Raw genomic sequence first — 13,601 nt, forward strand, 5'->3', positions numbered from 1 at the left:
CTATTCTCCCTCATTCCTATTTGGGCTGCTGCTTCCTTTCTATTCAGTCAGCTAGCCATTCCCCACTCCCATCCTCCCTCCTTCCTCCTTGGGCCTTGGCCCTTCACTCCTCCTTTGGGAAACACCATTGAGTCAAACCCTTGACCCTCGGTGTTGTTCCTTCTTTCAGCTCCCTTTGTCTCCTTTCGGAGTACCCTTGCTCCTTTTGATTCTGGACCCCTCCTTATATACAATGTACATAGTAACTTGTAACCTCAGTCCGAAATCGACCTGAAATGCCCCCTAGTGACTTTCCCTCTCCTAGATCCGAAATTAGGGACCCCCAGGACAACCAGCAATGGCACAGTGCTCCGCCTGAGTCACTGAGGCCGAGGTCCTTCCATGCTAAGTCTCCGATTCCACTCCGGAGTCGTCTGTATCAGCCCTGTTCTAACACAGTGTGTCCTAGACATTAGACAAGGTCCATTTGACAAAGGCGATGTAAGAACATCTTTGGAATTGATGAGGGAAGGTGTGTGTCAACCAGTGGTGTGAGGTCCGAAGGTTAATGGAAGAGTAAGTGGAGGTGGATGAGTTGGGTTGTGGGCGAGGAGGTCCGGACAAGGTAAGCTCAAGACTATCACTCAACAGAGCACATAGGAGAGACAAGTTGTGCCATGAGACATCAGAACCACAAGTCAAGCCAGCCAGGGTGGCATAGAAACGTCATCAGAAGAGAGGAGGACATAGTATCAACCAATGGGATGAGGTCCGAAGGAAGATGGGGCCAGATGGGTTGGAAGCGGAGCATGGCTCGCTATCCTGGAGTAGAGTGCTCAGCATTACTGATGGAATGCCAGGCGGTGGGGAGTGCAATGGAGAATCAGGTGAAGTGTCTGCCGATGGACAAAGTCCGAAAGGCAAACTGAGGTGATATATCGCGGAAATAGACTGGGATGTTCAGAGTACAGACTAGGTAACTGCTCTTAAACCCTCGATCAATGGATCGATAATGGGCGAGTCAGTAGGTGTCCCAGATCTAAGAGACAAGATCCATCTATGGGTTGACAAAGGAATTGTCCAGGTTGATTCAAACCAAGGTGAAGCGGACTGGGTAGGTCGATGGCCTGAGAGGAGCTGTGAAGTACGCTGCCAGGATGGGCGAGATGCAGGATCCTTGGGGCACCCCTGTTGAGATGGGCTTGAGTTGGCCACATTTCCCATCTAGACAAATTGCTCCTTTACGTTCCTGTAGGAAACTGAGGACCCATTTCACGATGGGGAGTGGTATACTCATCCTCCTGAGTGTATCGATAAGGTGTGGGTGGGGAATGTTGTTGAAGAAGCCAGTTATGTCGAAGGTTAACATGGAGACTACTCTTTTGTGGTTCCATGCTGCTTCTATGTCATGTATGATAGACATCAGTGCATCTTGCGCTGACCTGCCCTGTCATATCCATCCCCAGCCATCGACTTCCACTCCCTCCAATCCCTCCGGTCTACCTCCGCTCCTTCTTCACTAACCTCGGAGCTCCCATATTCTGCAATCGCCTCGGTACCTCTTGATGGTCACCACCCCCTCTTTTCAATTTATTACCTATGCCTCCCTAAGTATGGAGCCCCGAAGGCTTCCAGACAGCTCCAATGTCTGCTAGTGCACTCCCGCCTCTGCGGGGCAATATACTCACTTGCCCTGCAAGCCCATCTTCGGGCCTATCCCTCCTTTCTGTTTCTGGGTTATTGTCTACCATTTGGTTAACCCCGTAACCCAACTTGTCGGTAATATTCAATCAGCTAATGTCTAATCCTGTTAGCTCCGCTCCGCTCAGCTCCGCCATTTGCGGACCCGCCCTCATTGTAACTATATATATACTCAACTTGTACATAGGTTACACCTCAGTGATAAAATCGACTAGAGTTTGCCCCCTTCAGTTCTGGTTGCCAGTTCAGTAAGTTAGGGCACAGACGTGTTACTTGGCACAGCGCTCCTGGCATAAGTCACTGAGGCCGAAGCCCTCCACCACGGAGACACTCCTTTTGTCTCAAACCTGGTCTCTGACACCCAGTAGGCCCCCATACTGTGTGGTGGGGAAGAGGTGGTACTTAGCTGCAATGTATGCTAGTCTGCGGGCCTGTATTTTCTCGAGCGCTTTCCCTAATACTTCCAGTAGCTGGATTAGTCAGTAAGAGCGCAGGAGGGAGTAGTCTCGATTCGGTTTCTGTAGGGCAACCGCTATCAATGTGTGCCATTTCAGAGGGTGGTAGCCAGAGTCCACACAGAGTCTTATGAGGTGGAAGATTTGTTCATCCATCACGTCCCAGGCCCATCTCCATGCTCTGCCCATGAGTCCGGATATCCCAGGCACATTGAGTTGAGCTGCTGTGAAAATGGTGTTCTTTACTTCGTTCTTTGTGACACTGACATATTCCATGTCTGTGTTCCGGGGTTCTAGCGATATGGGTGGGGGGTTTGAGTGTGTCAGGGGGGGTGGGAAGAGATGGGAATGTAGAACATTGCATTTTTCTTCATGTGTACTGGCCAGTGGGAGGCCATTAGTCTGGTGGATGGGTGGCAAGATGTAGGTGCATTGGCACTTCGTCCATTTCCTGAAGTTCCATACATTCCATGCATCTGCCTCCTCAGTGAGTTGATGGTAGTAGTCCTGTTTGGCTTTTCTTATTTTCTGTCGGATCTCTTTACTGATCTCTTTAATGCAATCTGCTAGGAAGATGGATGGCTGGTGGAAGTCATGCATCCAGTCTCTCAGGGTCTCATGGGTTGAGTGTAGATCGTGGTAAGCCTTGGAGAGGTCCTCGTTCCACCATGGTTTGGAGGCCTTACTCAGCTTATGTGTGGGTACCGACTTGGTGGCTGCTCTTTCCAGGAGGCCTTGTATGAGATTGGTCACCTGGTTTAATTCTCCAGGCATCACTGTTAGGATCATGCTATTCAAGGTGTTGTGGGTTAGGGATGTTAGTTCTGCGCATGAGGCTTGTATTTCAGCCCTTAAGGCTGTTGGAATTTGTACACGTGGTCTTGGGAACCTAAATGCTAAAATATGGACATTCTGGGAGTCGAACCGCAGAACCCTGCATAGGTACCAAGAGTGTGTTACCATTACACTAAATTCCCACATTAGGCAGAGGTGGTTTCTAACAAAGGCATCTTTAAAATTATCTGCATCTGCATGTTTCCAGTTGAGTCTGGTGTCACACGGGTTTTTGACTGTTTCCCGAGGGGCCTAGTAGGAAGGTCTGGGCATGGTGGTCTGATAGACAACCTATGTTTGTGTCGATGAGGTGATTTGTCACTACGCTTGCACCTTCAGCTGCTGCATTGGGTCTATGACTGATGTGTGGCCCATGTGGTCTTCCCTTGTGGGAATAAAGGGTTCATTGACTAGGGAGAAGGTGTTCCGTTCCAGCCATTGTAGGGTTTCTGCTGTGCGAGCACATGGGGAAGTGATGTGATCATCCCAATTTGGATGGCGTATGTTCCAGTCACCGGTTATGACTGTTGGGGTGTCAGCATCTAGGTGGGTGTTCGCGAGCCTGTCAACAGTGAACTCCCTGTTTTGCAGCTCACCTAGTACTTTCTGGTTGTATATATTAATCAGTTTGGTTGGCAGTTGGCTGGAGCCTGTCCTTCAGATGTCCATTATCATGAAATCCAGATCCTTTGCCAGGTCATTTCTGAGGGTGAGTTCTATCTGGGCATTGAGGCAGTAGTATGCCATCACCCTAGGTCTATTGCCTTCGGGGACCGGGAGCATGGGGAGTACGGCTTGCCACCCCTTTAGGGCAACTGAGATGAAGGAGTTGTTCAGTTTCTCCCACCACAGTTCCTGGATTAGTAGTATGTCAAACACTGGATTCTTTCTGCTGGTCACCATCTGCATTGCTGCTTGTGTGGTGGAATTGGATCTATTAACGTTGATGCTGCAGATCGATAGGGTTGACATTAGTTTTTGTTGTCTAGGCATTGGGAATATGATGTTGGCCCATCTCTATGTCCATCTGGGACACTGAAGTGAATGGTGTGAGAGGCGCTTGTTCCTGAGTTGGCCTTGTGGGGGTGCAGTGCAGCGGTTTCATCCTGGTTTTTTCCTGGATAAGTCTTGCTGTTGTGGTTCTCTGGTCCTCCAGATTCTCCTTGTCAAGGATGTTCAATATGTCGCTTGCCAAGAGGCCTATGTGCTCTAGGGGGTCTGATGGTTCAGAGGTTGGCAGAGCCGTGTTCCATTTGTTCCTGATCTGTTCCAGGTTGTCAAGGGCTGAGTTTGCTGCATTTGCTGCGTTGGGATGCTGGAGAGTCGGCATTGCTGCAGGTAGGCCCATGCAGCTACATCTGTGTTATAGGAATGGAGTCTCTCGCGACCGTGTCGACTGAACGTCAACCACAGCGGGTCCTCCTCCACATCCTCCCATCTCTTCCTTACATTCTCCCCACTTCCCCCCTTCTTACACACTCACTCCGCACTAAGCTTTCCCTTATTGGGTTTTGGTGCTGGCCGGATTATTTATTCTATTTCGCGAGATTTCTCGTGATCATTTCTTATTCAATAGTTAGCATCACATTCATGTATGGCTACAGCCGAAAAAGATGGAACGAAAACGAATAACACACCCTCACCTTCTGTGCAACAATTGTAAACCTCCTTGTGCTAACACTGTAACGTCTGTGTAAGATTGTATATGTCTCGGTCACCATCTATATGGGTCATCCCTACTGAGGATGACGACTCTGGCCATGGATCATCGAGTTCGTGTGTGACTCAACTCAGGTATGCACGAATGCCTTCTGTTATGACTCACGTCGCTCGCCCAGGTACTGGGCTCACATCTGTCTCACCTTATGGTGAGCATCTGGTTAACTCTATGGATGGAGTGGTATTCGATACAAGCCCATTCCCCTCATCGTCGGTACGTGTCAGGGCAATAGCCCCGAACCCCGAGTCACATGTAAACTAGATACATATAGTCACGTGGACAAGCGGGAACCTCTGGGTAACCGCTTACACACCACCGTAAAATACACCATCTTGTATCACTTATGGCCTTGTGTGCTGAGCAACCCTAAGACCTCACAGTACGCTCTCGCGAGCGCCAAGTAGCCATCGATCCCACCACATGTTGTTCGACCTATGATCGACTAACCCCTCTGTCACCAGTACACTCATATGAGCACCAAGTACCTGTTGACACGAATACAGACCGTTCGCCAAACGAACGGTCTCATACCCTGTTGCCGGTACGCCCATCTGGGTGCCAAGTATCTGTCAACCCAGCCTCAAGTAGTTCCCTCAAGGAGCTGGAATCTCACTCGTTGCCAGTACGCCCATCTGGGTGCCAAGTACCCATCAACCAGATCTCAGGAAGCTCCCTCAAGGAGCTGTTATATCACTCGCTACCAGTACACTCCCTCGAGCGCCAAGTACCCACTAGCCCTTTGTCCTCGACTGGTCCAGTTCTGGATATCCCCTTTGCCTGTGACCCTATACACCCACACACAGTATGCTCACATAACGAGCACCAAGTATCCATCGTAGCAGACTCCCATTCACCATGAGGTCCCAGCTTTCTGTCAAAAGCTCCAAGGCTATCGGACAATACTCATTACACAACTAGGCCACCCTACATACATGAGGTCGACGATTCCAAGTCGTCTATAAGGACGGAAAGAAATGGATTACCCATAACCCATTTCTTTAACAGTCTGGCCTTGCATTCCTTGAATGAGCTTGCATGTTGCTCTTTGCAGTTCACACATTTCAGACATGTGTTCTCTGGATGGTCATTTGTGGTGTGGTCTTTTGCACCGCATTTGAGGCATCTGGGTTGGTGACAGGTTTCTGTGCAGTGCGACAACATTCCACATTTACTGCATGCATAGATTTGGGGCCAGTCTGTCATATCTGTACAATCCTGACCTCCGCTCCAGGCTCCCAGAACTCTGAAACTGACTTCCAGAGTCCTACTTCCCTTCTGCCACCTCCTCCTTGCTGACTTCCAAGAGGTTATCCCACCTCCAGCTCCAACACCACCTTTGGTCCGACTCCGGAACATTCCGGGTCCAACCTCATCCTCGACACCTTCCAGACGAGCACGCAACACCTATGCTCCTGACTCCGGACCTCCGCTCCGGAATCCCGGTTGCATCTCCATCTCTGGAACCTCCGGTCTTAGCTCCGACCTCGGACTGTGACCCCACCTCCGCTTATACCCATTGTATTGGTTAGCTCATTCCATTTAATTATGTTTGCCAATATTCCAGAGTTTAACTTCCAAGTTCGGACTTTCCGGACTTACATCAGACCTTGCAACTGTTGCATTGCTCCATTCAATTCTGCTATTCTCCCTCATTCCTATTTGGGCTGCTGCTTCCTTTCTATTCAGTCAGCTGGCCATTCCCCACTCCCTTCCTCCTTCCTTCCTCCTTGGGCCTTGGCCCTTCACTCCTCCTTTGGGAAACACCATTGAGTCAAACACTTGACCCTTGGTGTTGTTCCTCCTTCCAGCTCCCTTTGTCTGCTTTTGGAGTACCCTTGCTCCTTTTGATTCCGGACCCCTCCTTATATACAATGTACATAGTAACTTGTAACCTCAGTCTGAAATCGACTTGAATTCCCCCAAGAGACTTCCCCTCTGCTAGATCCGAAATTACGGACCCCTAGGACAACCAGCAATGGCACAGCACTCCGCCTGAGTCGCTGAGGCCAAGGTCCTTCCACGCTAAGTCTCTGATTCCACTCTGGAGTCATCCAAATCCGCCCATTCCAACACGGTCCTCATATGGTGTGATTGTGCATCTGTAGTTAAACAAATATACTGATTTCAGGCTAAGCATAGCCTCTCTGTCTGCTTTGTTAGCAAGGTCGATGACAATAGAAGCGAAGTTCTTAGCACATGTAGTATCTTCTGATCCCAGCCATTTTGGAGAGCGCCATACTCTCATGTCGTTGTATGGGGGGATGTACATGCATAATTTGCTCTGGATCATGCTTAGCGTCATTGGTTCATTGTTCCCACAGTGGGTGGGGATTTCGTTAATTTTGATGTGGTAGTGCTCCATGTTGGGGAGTATGGATAGGACTTCATTTGACATGATCAGGGCCGCTATCTCCTGGCCGTATTCCATCAAGTCGGAGGCTTTGCAGGTTGGTGCTGTGGTGATTTTAATGTTGCCAGCCATGGAATATCCTAACGCCATCACCCTGAGGTAATGTGGAAGGTTCTTCCGTTCTAGCATGTCGTTGATCTTCTTCCAGATTTCAATGCCATTCGGTTGTTGGTCATGCGGAACCGGGGGGTTGATGCAGATGATCAGGCTGTGGGGGTTTGCTGTGGAGCTGTGGTCTGTTTTGCCAGGCGTGTCCGGGTGTTGGGTTCTGATTCCTTTGTCCAGTTGACTGGTTGCTCAACTCTGTGTTGGTTTCAGGGGGGTTTTCGCCATGTTGGCCCATGTCTTCTGTGGGGACGCCATGGGTGCTGCCACGGTCTCTGGGTCCCTACTGGTTGTGTTTGACACTTTATAGGATAGTAGCTCTTTTTCTAAAGTCCTTATTCTATCAGTTAGATATGCATTTGATGAGGATAGATTGGTGATGTTAGCTTCAGCCTCCGCTAGGCATTCCTCTGTTCCTTTTCCTACCATGATCGCATCCCCTAAGGGTGTGAATTCGGATCTGGGTAGGCTAAGGTACCAGTGCATGTACATCGGGAGAAAGTCTTGCCATAATTCTTTGTTCGCTATGCCAGCTATTAGGTTCATGATTTTGGCCATGTACCAGCTGGCTTCTTCTAAGCCATTCCAGTTTTCATCGTTTTCAGGTTCATCTTTCTGTGGTTCTTCCTCTTCCATTTCCTCTACCTCAGACTGTTGGCCCTCGATGTGTGGGTGCGGGGGCGTTGAGATTGTCATGACCTTCGTGGTTTCATGGTGTGCTACCTCATCGGGAGAGGGGGGCCTGAATGATGGGATGCTAGTTATGTTCAGGGCCTCGTTTGGTGATTGGGCTTCCAGGTGGTCCTCACTCCATGTTCAGGTTGTGTGATCCGTTGCTTCTTTCCAGGGGTCGTGTTCCTCCATGGGAGGAGTGCCAGTCTGCCCCTGATAGTGGACAGTTTATTCCTGTGCACGGCTTTCTGGTGTGGCTGCTGCGGTGTGCCTGAGTTCGTGTGGTAGGTCAACTTAGCCTGAAGCCGGGTGCTGACCTGGTTTGCCAGTTTCTGACGACCTGTTTTACCTCCTGGGTCAGACATCAAGTGATCGTCCATTGTTAGGAGATCAGTGGGGGGAGTATGGGGGGGCGGCTTGGGGTGGGGAGGCTTGGGTGTGGATTTTGTGATCTCGCTAGACATTTACCCCCTCTTTTCGAGATGGTGTCACATGGCACAGCAGGGGGTGGTGAGAGGCTGCAGTTCTCAGTTGCTTATGTAAGGCATGCAGGAGTTACCTTATGGCTAGGATTCAAAAATGCTTGTTCAAGTTCCAGGACTGAGTAGGGATTCGCTGGGCTTGGTGATTCAAAAGCTATGAGGTGACATCCACTGACAGGGATTCCCTAGCAGTACTGGCTGACCACCTCTCTCGACTAGTTCAGGAGACTGATACGGAGTGGAGTGAATCCTGCTTCTATGCTGGCACGTGTTCAAGACATGCATATATCTGTGGTGTTTAATTCTCGAATTGCATGATGTGCTTCTCACACTTCCTCGTTGCAGTTTGCCTTTCCATCCAGTGCCCCCATGGGAATTTGTAAGTTGCATTCCAGCCAGGGTTCCCCTGCTGCTCAAGTTTTTCTCTGGCAGTTCCTGGGAAATTGATCAAAGGTGGGATCAATTGTTTCTGCTCCTACGACGTGATGCAAGTTCCAATGCACGCAATCAGGGAGGCACTAAATGTTGATTTGCTTAACCACCCTCATCACCATGAGAACCCATTCAATAATGGGGTATACATGTCCCCCAACATGGGCGCTTAGTTAAAGCTGCTCCCCCATTATCATGAATGATGTCCATCGTTTGACACCCTCAACCTGTACTACATGCTTCTGTGTCCAACACAGTCTTGTACCTATGAGAATTCATTCTGAGTTTCCCAAATGGGCTTCCAGTTGAAGGTGCCAGTTCCCACCCACAAAACCCCTGCCATTTGGGGCCTCTAACCAGAATACGACTATGCATTGTACTTTAAATAAACTCCCATTCAATGCCCCATAGCCATTGAATATCGTTGAACCCTATTGATCAATAATGTTGATGCATTGCATTAACCACCTGGTGCTCATCTTGAGTCAAGCACAACTGTGAGACAGCATGATGCTGTTCACCTCAAAGTCAGCCATAATATTGTCAGCACACTACAGCTGACCATCTCAACCAAAACCCCTAATGAAAGGATGGTAGTGCCTGGGGAATACTCATGACAGACATGCATCGGAATTATTAATGCATGTGCTATGGCTGTGTGACATAAGTTTGAAGAAAAGTCATATCTGCATTGTTTTAGCATGTTTATACCCCGTTCAACTGATGTTCTGTAGCCTAATTGGGTACCTTGAAGCTAACACACAAATCGAACGAATGTTTTTAATTTTGATTGTCCCCTGTCATGTTCATACCAACCCCTGTCCGGAACCAACCAAGTGCCGATTTCCCACTCAATTGTTAAAAAATGGGCGGAAGCAGACGACTCTGGAGTGGAATTGGAGACTTAGCGTGGAGGGACCTTGGCCTCAGCAACTCAAGCGGAGCGCTGTGCCATTGCTGTTTGTCCATTTGGTCCTGAATTTCACAGTAGGCGAGCAGGAAGTCTCTAGGGGGCATTTCAGGTCGATTTCGGACTGAGCCCAAAACAAGTATGTACAAGCACCGATATATATATAATGGAGGGGGCAAAGCACAAGGAAACAAAGGGGATCCGAATCAGAACGAAGATGTCCAAACGGGAACAAAGGGTAGACAGAAGCGGAGCGGTACCGAAGGTCACAAGGCAGGACCTGTGATACGTCCAAAAGGAGGTAGGGAGGGCGAGGCCCAGAGGGGCAGGAGGATGAGGAGAAGTGGGGATGATGACTAACTGGCTAAAATGGGAAGAAGCAGCAGTCCAAATAGGGATGAGGGGAAAACGCGAGAGATACATTACAAGCGGCAAAAGTGCCGAAGGCGATCCGCAAAGCTCGGAGGTTGCTGTCAGGAACGTGCCAGAAGCGTATCCAGGTGACCTGCGAGGCGTGCGAAGTCGTCTGGGCTCGTAAGGTCGGAGGGGCGGGACTTTTAGCTTCAGCGACTCGGGTGGAGCGCTGCACTTCGTTCTTACGTTGGTGTCCCAATTTCAGACAGAAGCCTTACGATGAGGATAAGAGTTTAGAGGGGGAATCCAAGTCGATATATGAACTAAGGTACATCCGGTGTAACCTACATGCGTTATAAACACAAGTAACTAAATGAGAGTGGCCCGGAAGGAGTGGTGGATCAAGCGCGATATTAATGAATGAAGAAAGGAACAAATAATCAATATTGGCAAACTTGGTCAACAAAAGGCAAGCAAGGAACAATAGGAAGAACAATAGTCCGCAGGCGGACAAAAGAGAAAAGGCCATCCGGCCATCTAGCAAGCCGTCCGGCTGGGGGCGGACAACAATGAAGCGGGCAACCTAGGTTGGAAGGTACGCACGCGAGGGAGGAAGTGCGGATGAGGGTGATGGGTCATCAGCAAACTTGGTAGGGAGCTCTTGGAGCTCTCAGAGCTCTCAGAGCTCTGTGAGCAAATTGAGTCTTTTTGCTGTGCACCCTCTACACATTGGGTGGAGAAAATTAAATGTTTGAATGATTTTATTCTCCTAAGGATGCAGAAGTGCAAAGATAATATGTATATACATTTTTGGAAATGCATATTCCATGGCCAGCATCATTACTTGAAACACTCTATGAGCTCTATGAGCTCACTGAGCTCATAGAGCTCATAGAGCTTTTTGTTTTTAAATCATGGATGGTCTTCATATCTCCATGAAATCTGCTTAGTTATTTTGGCACCAGTAGTGCAAAGATAATATGGATATATATGTGTGTAAAATGGCCATTGTCATTGCTCTGAAAGCTCTATGAGCTCTATGAACTCTATGAACTCAGTGGGCTCATAGAGCTCATATACCCTTTGTGTTTACTAAAATCAGCACCTTATTTTTTATTGCTATTTACAAAATTTGAGGAAAACTCTGAAATTCAAAAATTTGCACTTTATCTTTCATCTCATTTCTTGCTCAAAACTCAACCAATTTTGATGATTCTATGTGAATTGGAAAGCACCAAAGTGTGGCAATGTAACCATGCATGTTATGTAGGGTATAAATCAGTTTTAACAAAGTGTTCCAAATGAAGTAAATTGAAAATAAAGCAAACAAAAAGCTGATGTATTCTTCAGATATCATCCAAGCCTTTGACACCAAATTTCCCATGGTCAAAAAGCCATGGTTATTTGGCTCACTGTCAGGGCCCAGCCCTTGTTCTGTGACGGGCCCAGGGGGATCCTCCTAGTCGCTGGGGTATCTAGTCCCAGTCCGAGATCCTCAAACTCACTGAGGGGGCTAAACCTTCTCAACCTCCTCTACAAATGGGAGCCAGGAACTATACAGTTTTCAGCTCTTTGTTGACTCCCCATAAATGGCACCCCCCCGTGGGAACGAGCTGCTCACCCAGAAAGTTCCCACAGTTGTGGCTGTGATGGTTTCTGGGTGAGTAACTTACCCAGAACTTTCCCATGGGTCTGCATGCATGCGGGATTGTGGAATAGTGAGGGGCTGTGCCCTGACACTCACCAAAACATGGTGGGAGACTTTTCTAACACTGAAACATACATTGCTACATTGCCCCACTTTGGCACTTTCCAATGCACATTGAATTATCAAAAAAGTGAATTAATTTTTTTTCCAATTATTCCTAATTTCCTGAAATATCTCTCCCTAACTTATCCCAAAATTTCTGATTTTCCCCCTGATTTTTTGGACATTCTCCTTTTTTAGAAAGTCCCCATTTTCTGAATTTTCCTTAATTTTCCCTGACTTTTTTCAAGTTTTTAGAAACCCCCCAGTTCCCCCTCATTTTCCTCCCATTTTCCCCTTCATCCCCCCCCTCAATTTCCCCCCCATCCCCCCCTTCGATTTTCCCCTCATTCCCCCCCCAATTCCCACCTCAATTTCCCCCCATTTCTCCCCCATTCCCCCCTCCAAATTTCCCCTCATTCCCCCCCCCCCCATTCCTTCCCAATTTCCCCCTCATTCCCCCCCATTCCCCCCTCAATTTTCCCCTCAATTCCCTCCTCAATTTTCCCCCCATTCCCCCCCATCCTCCCCTCCAAATTTCCCCTCATTCCCCCCCATTTCCCCCTCCATTTCCTCCCCCATTTTCCCCCTCATTCCCCCCTCATTCCCCCCTCCAAATTTCACCCCATTCCCCCCCTCCATTTTCCCCCCACTTCCCCCTCAATTTCCTCCCTCATTTCCTCCCTCATTCCCCCCAATTCCCTCCTCATTTCCCCCTCCAAATGTCACCCCATTCCCCCCCTCCATTTTCCCCTCATTTTCCCCCTCATTTCCCCCCTCATCCCCCCCTCCAAATTTCCCCATTTCCCCCCTCATTTTCCCCCCATTTCCCCTTTAATTTTTCCCTCATTCCCCCTCCCAATTCCCCCCCAATTCCCCCCCATTCCCCCCCCTCAATTTTCCCCTCATTTCCCCCCCCATTTCCCCCCCTAAGTAATTTCAGATTAACTGCATTTATATCCCTACATTTGGTCTATATATTGATTGGGCTACATACCCTTGGTGTCTGGTGCCGCATTGGTGCTGAAAGTGAAGCTGAGTTTGTTCAGTCCCTTGTATGGTAGGGACTTGGCTATGGCTAGTCACATGATGCCATAGTCAATGCTTTTAAATTTTAATTTTGATATCAGGTAAATTAAACACTCAGGGAGCTCATATAGATAATAGTCCCCTGTGTGCAAATATAGCTCTATGAGCTCTCAGAGCTTTGACTACTTTTTGGAGCTCTCAGAGAAGGGGACCTGCAATTTCAAAGTACTGAAGCTCTGAGAGCTCTATGAGCTCTATGAGCTCTCAGGCCTCCGCATCCAGGTTTGCTGATGGTGGACGGATGGGTGGACGGATGATGATGATAGCGGGAGGGACGGGCCAAGTGGCACTAGGACGCGTAGAGGGAAGTGTCGGATATGTCGGGTCATGACAGTATCCCCTTCTTAGGGCCGACGCCCCTGGAGGCCCAATTGGTGCACATGGGAATCGTTCAGCCAATTCCGAATTTGAATCCGCATGTGAAATCAAACATTCGCTCCATCAATTTGACTAAGTCCAGTCATTACTCAACAGCTCTACTCAATAACCCACCCTTCATGTCCAAAACTCTTGACCTCCACAACATCGCATCCTGGGAGGAGAAGGACATCCAGGAGGTGACGGATGACGAGCCTGCCATGATGCAGGCGAAGCTGAATGAGCGGGTGAGGCGCAAGGCGGTCAAAAAGGCGGCCGAGGCAGCTAGGCGGGCGGCTGAAGAGAAGAAAAGACGTGAGGAAGAGGAGGCCGGGGAGCGGGAGGCAGAGGCGA

The 13,601-nt window shown here is 48.9% G+C and overlaps 2 protein-coding genes and 1 non-coding gene across 3 annotated transcripts; 1 reads left to right on the forward strand and 2 right to left on the reverse strand.

Moving 5' to 3' along the window:
• Positions 1-3,039: 3,039 nt before the first annotated feature.
• On the reverse strand, positions 3,040-3,112 carry EI90DRAFT_t127. The gene has a single exon. It is a non-coding gene; the product is annotated as a tRNA-Thr (tRNA).
• A 1,562-nt stretch (positions 3,113-4,674) lies between these two features.
• On the forward strand, positions 4,675-6,184 carry EI90DRAFT_3123281 (uncharacterized protein; the record flags this gene model as incomplete). The annotated part of the gene is made up of 3 exons (XM_039063599.1): positions 4,675-4,741; positions 4,808-4,902; positions 5,921-6,184. 3 exons carry the CDS (start codon positions 4,675-4,677, stop codon positions 6,182-6,184), a joined length of 426 nt encoding a protein of 141 aa, XP_038916305.1.
• Positions 6,185-7,396: 1,212 nt separating this feature from the next.
• EI90DRAFT_3123282 (uncharacterized protein) lies at positions 7,397-7,900 on the reverse strand (the record flags this gene model as incomplete). Its single annotated transcript, XM_039063600.1, has 1 exon — positions 7,397-7,900. One exon carries the CDS (start codon positions 7,898-7,900, stop codon positions 7,397-7,399), a length of 504 nt encoding a protein of 167 aa, XP_038916306.1.
• Between the last annotated feature and the right edge of the window lie 5,701 nt (positions 7,901-13,601).

This window comes from Cantharellus anzutake (genome assembly GCF_015039405.1).
Source record: "Cantharellus anzutake strain C23 chromosome Unknown EI90scaffold_22, whole genome shotgun sequence".
NCBI classification, from domain to species: Eukaryota; Fungi; Basidiomycota; class Agaricomycetes; order Cantharellales; family Hydnaceae; genus Cantharellus; species Cantharellus anzutake.